Here is a 6,643-nt window from a genome sequence, read left to right on the forward strand (position 1 = left end):
TATATATATAATATATATATATATGATGTATATACATAGAGTGTATATATATCCTATTGGTTCTGTTTCTCTGGCAAGCCCTGACTAATGCAGGAGTCTCTGTCTGAGCCCCCGGACAGCCTCCAGCTGCACAACCTGCATGGCTGTGTGGGCAGCACTGAGCGGAAAGCAGGCCCTGGGCCTCCTGGAAGTGCTTGCTGATGGGATCAAACCCAGGCAGGGCTGGGGCAGGACAAACAGAACCTCTGCAGGTGCGGAGTCCAGTCAAGGAGTGGGCCCAGGGCTCTGCCACAGCCATTCCCTGGGAAGACCACCACGAAGAGAAGTGGTCAGGAGGGCTGGGGGTGCTGCTCTAGGTTTGGAGGGAGGGAGTACTGGGAGTATGGATGGGGACAGAGTGTCCCACTCACCTCAGGGACCCAACATTCTCTGCTGCACAAAGCAGGTGTTTTCACCACCCTCATGATGTATCTCTATTTCCTGTTCACCAAACATGTAAATTTGGACACGAACCTTATTTTTGTGGGTCTAGGCTTCCTCAGGAAGATGCTGAGGTCACTCTCCCTCTGGGACCTGAGCCTGCAGGCTGGTCGCCTGGGCACTGGCCCACAAGCTTCCAGCAGGTGCTTCCTCCCAAATACTTCCATGGGGCCAAGGCAAGAGCCGCAAAGGCCACCATGGGACCGTTCCCCTAACTGATGCTGTAAACCCAAGAAAATTCAGAATGGTGGTGGCTGGAACTGGGTGTGCTATAGCCCCACCCCTAGGAGAGGGGAGGAGGATGCTGCCCAGCCCCTCTCCCCTGAGAGAGCTCCAGGAGCTGTGACTGCACAATTCAGGAGGCAGAGCTCTATGTCTGCACCATGTCCTGGGCTCCTGTTCTGCTGGTGCTTCTTGTTCACTGCACAGGTAAGAACACCCCAAATCTTGCAGCTCCTGACCCCTTTCCTTGCCCTTCATTGCCCTGCTCCAAGTGCCCACGTGCTTCTGTCTCCCCAGGTTGTGGCCCTCAGCCCGTGCTGAATCAGCCACCGTCCGTGTCCTCGTCCCTCGGAACAACAATCCATCTGGCCTGCACCCTGAGCAGCGACCATGATGTCAGCATTTATAGCATCTTCTGGTACCAGCAGAAGCCTGGCCACCCTCCAAGATTCTTGCTGAGATATTTCTCCCATTCAAATAAGAAACTGGGTCCCAATATCCCCCTGCGCTTCTCTGGGTTCAAAGACGAGGCCGAGAATACTGGGTATTTGAGCATCTCTGAGCTGCAGCCTGAGGACGAGGCTGTGTATTACTGTGCTGTGGGGGCCCAGAGCTTAGAGAAGGAGAAGGAGATGGAGAGGGAGAGGAAAGAAGAAAAGGGGCCTGATGGTTCAGTGTCCCAGGCACCCCCGGACATGCTTACCATGAACTAAAGACAGAAGGGACACGCATCCCCGTGGAGGGAGCAAGGAGGAGGAAGGGTGGTATGCTGTGCAAAGCAGAGGCGATGCTCCTTGTCTAGCTAGGCCCTGTTGGAGGCTAGATTGGGGGATTAAAGCTGCTTGTATCTTAAGAAGTTGTTTTGCTGTGTTTCGTCTGACTGGTGTGCTGAATTGTACTGAGTAGGCCCCAGCTGCTCAGAATGGGTGGGACGTACCCAAGAACCAATGCAGAACAAAATTCCCAGGAGACTGGCTGGTCATGGTCTGCTTCACTGGAGCCCCTGCGCTTGCGGGTTATGGGAGGCATGGGGCTGACATAAGCACCTTGGGAGACTGCTCTGGCCCAGGACAGGACCTTCTGCTGTCACCTAATTATTTGCAGGAGTTACAGGGTAAACAAGCATAGAAATGCCTTTACTGGGCCTCTGGGGAGGAGAGTGGGTGCCAGGTAACTGTTTAGAGCAGATGCTCTACCTCGGTACTATTAATATTTGGAACTAGACAGTTCTTTGTTGGGGGACCTGTCCTGTGCATTGTAAGACATTGAGCAGCATCCCTGGCCTCTGTGCACTAAAAGCCAGTATCTGCACATTTCCACCCCTAATTATGACAAATCAAAATGTCTTCAGGCATTGCTCGATGTCCCCTAAATGAAAACTACTAGTCCAGGTGAGAGAAATACATATACTCTTCTGTGCAAGAGAGTGGCAGTACTAGCAATTATATTTTCTGTAAAGGACCAGATTGTAAATAATTTTTCTGTAAAGGACCAGATTGTAAATAATTTTTCCAGGCCATATGATCTTTTTCTCAACTACTGAATTCTGCCTTTATAGCATGAAAGCAGCCATAGACAGACAATATGTAAAGAGATAAGTATGGCTGTTTCTACTTAACTTCATTTACAGAAACAGAGAAGGCTAGGCTGAATATGGCACTCCAACCACAGTTTGCCAACCCCTGCTCCGAGACCCCAGTTATGGCCTCCAGGTTTCAACCAAGCCATGCTTGGTGGGCTAATCAAGGTCATCCTCCACTCCTCCTGCCTGATGACCCCAGGGATACTAAACCTCTGGATCCATGGAAAGACCTGGAGGCCGGAGGGGTGCGACCTTACCAATCAATGGGTTTGTTGGGTGAAGATGGAACAGGTGGATTCCTGCCACCCTGGCCCACAGCACAGGCAAATCATTTCCCCTGTGACCAAACATGGCTGAGAATGTCCATTTATCATAGCAGAAAAGACTCCGAGTGGGCCCCCCGGGAGTGGGAGACGTTTTCGTATTGGCCCGTCCACATGCGGCCTCTCTTTTGTAAAATAACGATCTCAGCTCATGTCACGTTCCAGATACCCTCTGAGCTCCCACTTCCTCAAAAGCACAGAGTTCTTATGGCATCAGGCCTTTGCCCCTGAAGAGGAGACTCCAGGCCCACGTTTCTAAAGGCCAGCTAGGTGTTTCCAAAGGAATTCTGTCTTCTGCCTATAGCCTACCCTTCTCCTGCTTTTATCCTTCGTGATTCCGGGATTCTGACAAGAAACCCAGGAAGCAGGAATCAGACGGGGCTCCTCCATCATCCTCACACCCCTGCCCCACCAGATTCGTGGAGGGTGAGACCCTGGATTCGGGCCTCGAGCCAGTCAGAGTGTGAGTCTTAGCTCTGGTCAGCCTTAGAAGGGTCGCTTGAATTCTAAGCCAACATTTCCAACGTTGTATGAAATGAATATAATAAGAGCCCAATTAATTTATATAAAGTGCTTATCTGCGCTTAATTGTAATGGGTGCTCAGCAAAATAGTAGTATCATTATTTTCTCATCAGTCACCTGGCCTGGCCTTCTCCCTTATCCAATTGACCATTATCTGGCCTCTTGCGTGTCCCCCTGCTGCAGTCTGTACCCTGCACCCCTCATCTTCATTCCTGCCACATCCAGCCTTGCCTGTGCCTCTCCTCTAACCTTGGATTATCTCTCACCCTCAAAGGCACATAGGCAAGCCAAATCTGTCATTTTTAATTTTCTGGTGGCTACATTTTTTTTAAAAAAGGTAAAACTAAACAGGTGAAATGATTTTCAATAATATATCTTATTTAACCCCGTTCATTCCATATACTATCATGTCAACATGCAGTCAGCATAAAAATTAGTTATCAAATGGTTTAAACTCCTGTTTTCTAAATCTTTGACATCTGTTGTGCTTCATCTCAATTTGGACCAGTCACATTTCCAGTGAGCAACAGCTGCTTATGGCCTGTGACAAGACAGTACAGGTTGAAGGGAGAAAATTCCGACTCTTTATTATGACATACTCTTTGGAGGCTAGCCTAGGCTCTGTCCCAAGTCCCATGTCTTGTACACCCCCCCTCACTGTCTGTGTCATATTAAGCCATTTACAATTGATCTGACACCTGATTCATTTTGTTGCCTCCAAACCTTTGCCCAAGCTGGCTACTTCCTGTCCCTTTGCAGTATCTTCCAGATGGCTGCACCAACTCAAGGTTCCACAATTATTTCAAATCTCATTCCTGGGTCAAGATTTCCTTGACTGCTTTATGCAGTTACTAACTTCCTGCAACGTGCAAACACTTGTTTTCCTAACTATATTTAGCACCCACCACACAGCTCTGAATTTATTTCACGAGTCTCTCTCATCTACTAATCTGCAAATTCTCAGTGGGCAAGATCTGTTCAACTCATTTTATGTGTGTGATAAATACTAGGTGATAACAGAGTTGGGTGAATAGATGATTGAGTAAATGAATACATGACTGAGTGAATTCTTGGGTTCCAGAGACCCTGCCATTCCAGCATCTCATTAGATAGCTGGGGTCATTATGATTTTCTAAGAAGGGAAAGCTCTGTCGCATTAGTGACTGGCCACATTCTGTCTGTCTGTCTGTCCATCCATCCGTCCGTCTGTCTGTCTGTCTGTCTCTCTCTTTCTCTCTCTCTCTCTCTCTCTCTCTCTCTCTCTCTCTCTCTCACACACACACACACACACACACACACACACACACACGTACACCTTCTGATGCCCGGCATATGAAGCCAGTGATTATATCCAGGAGCTGTGTGGAAAAAGAAAAGGTTGAAATAAGCCAATGTAGAGAAGGGAACACTTGGAAAACTTTCTGAATCGGTACTAGAGGAGAGAGATATTGGAGAAGGTGGGATTCCCAGACCGTAGGATCTGCTGCCTGGTACAGCAGAGTTCTCAACCCCCACCCCTATCCCCAGATGCCAACAGGGCTCCAGAGGTGATATAGAACGAGAGTGTGGGGTGCTAAGAACTGTGGCTCATGCATAAAAATGCTTGATGTAACTCCCAGGTTTGACACAGAAACACAGATCCCAGTGGGCTTGGACTTGTCACCAGTGGAACTGAAGAGAAGGAACCCCAACATTCTGACGTACATTAGACCCTGAGACCCTGGTGGAGGGGATCTGAGGGAGAGGCAGGGGTCTTGGAAGATGGAATGTGCCGTATTAAACAGAGTGAAATGCAAAGGTTCTCTGTACCTACATAAGGCCAGTGTGGTTTTGACATGATTTGGCAAGATGAACCAGAGGAGGTGGCCCCCATAAAAAAGGAGGGTGGAATGATGACACAGTCACTTGTATTTCATTCTAAGATGCATTTTTGTAATGTATGCACAATGCCCAAATCCATTCGTTCATTATGGGATGCAAAATGGGGATATTTTCATTCTAGCATTCCTTCTTCATTCATTAGCTATAAAATTTCTGTGAAAGAAACTTCCCTTTATCAATGACTTAGTCACCTGAGGGACTATTCGTATAGTAAAGGCAGAATAAACATTTTATTTTACTCCCCTTTACTTACCAACTATAAAAATAACAAGTCAGTGTGCCAGCATCATCCAACTTTACTGTGTTAGTATCATTAGAAGTTCATGGGCATAAGCATATTTGAGGTATTTAAATCCATTGCAATTATTATAACTTTTTCTATCTTTGGCCAGTACAAACCTGTTCAAATTCGTCTCTCACCAAGAGCATGTCGATGTGTCAAAAATAGTACATTCAATTTTGATTTCAGTATTTCAAAAATTTAGGCAAAAACACCAGCTAATTCTTGAAAGGATAATGATCAATAGCACACTGAATGGAGAAAGAGTTTACATATGGAGAAAGGGTAGTATAATGAGAAAATTATTATTTTTGCAGCCCTCACTGTGATAATAGTGATTATTAAGGCAAGGATCATATATGGATGCTAAAACCATTGGGCGATTGGTGATTGGGCTACAGGGCATCTGAAAAGTGCCCGAGTGTCACCCCACAAACTCTAGTCTCAGGTCCCACACCCTTCCTATCACAGCCCTGACTTTGGTGTCAGTCTTACTGGGGCCGTGAGGTCGATCACCTCGTTTTCTCCATTACTCTCACCCTCAGGATCCTGGTCTGCCCTCCAGCCACAGATTATGAAGGTCTCTGAGTTCTGCCGTGGACGCCATCTAACTCCCATATCAATTGGATTTCCTGAGCCTGTCATTTTCTTCTTCCAGGGCTCCATTGGCATTTAGCAACAACTAACACACTTCACAGTTTTATAATGACCATTTCCATCCTATCACTCAAATGCTAGAGATATTGCATTAGTCTGTGCAACCCCTTCCACTTAAACGCAACATGCTCATTACCTGTGAGGTCGTATTAGGTAAAAGTCATTACTTGGAGTACCCAGCACTCTAGAGCCATCGCCACTCTACTCAGTAACAGCAGCAGTGGGTTCCTTACGTCGATTTGTCTGATGAGCCATCCAATTCCAGTATCTCATGGTGAAGACCTGCTCTGCTTCTTAAGACCTCTTTGTCAGGAACAGCTTCTTAATTTGGGTTTCTTAAGAATTGAATCCTGAATCAAGTGCAAGTAGTTCATTTGAGGGGAGATCCTAGGGAAACATGGAGAGGGAAGGGAAGGAGGGCAGAAAACAAGTTACCACTTCGGCCAACTGGAGTTTAATCCCACTGGGGACCCCTGGCAAATATTCTAGAACACACACTTCAGCGACATCCCTCTGGAAGGGTGAGAGAACTGGGGTGTTTATTCACCAACTCTCATCCATTATTGGTCAAGAGCTGCTCCTGGGAGGAGTTCGTTTCTTACACTTTTGTCCTACCCTGCACACAGGCATAGATGGAGCTGGTGGCCAGAGGTACCCAGGTGACAGCACCTAAAAGTCAAACGGAAATACAAGTG

General features: G+C 47.1%; 1 protein-coding gene across 2 annotated transcripts; it reads left to right on the forward strand.

The window, feature by feature from the left end:
- The first annotated feature begins 827 nt into the window (after positions 1 to 827).
- On the forward strand, positions 828 to 1,497 carry VPREB1 (V-set pre-B cell surrogate light chain 1). Of its 2 annotated transcripts, none has more exons than XM_011355962.2 (2): positions 828 to 909; positions 1,000 to 1,497. In XM_011355962.2, exons 1-2 carry the CDS (start codon positions 864 to 866, stop codon positions 1,413 to 1,415), a joined length of 462 nt encoding a protein of 153 aa, XP_011354264.1. In that variant the 5' UTR covers positions 828 to 863; the 3' UTR covers positions 1,416 to 1,497. The 2 variants fall into 2 exon arrangements, with proteins under 2 accessions (XP_011354264.1, XP_011354265.1); XM_011355963.2 differs by having other exon boundaries at positions 853 to 909; positions 1,014 to 1,497.
- Positions 1,498 to 6,643: the final 5,146 nt, after the last annotated feature.

Source organism: Pteropus vampyrus, unplaced genomic scaffold, assembly GCF_000151845.1.
Source record: "Pteropus vampyrus isolate Shadow unplaced genomic scaffold, Pvam_2.0 Scaffold23, whole genome shotgun sequence".
Taxonomy (NCBI): Eukaryota; Metazoa; Chordata; class Mammalia; order Chiroptera; family Pteropodidae; genus Pteropus; species Pteropus vampyrus.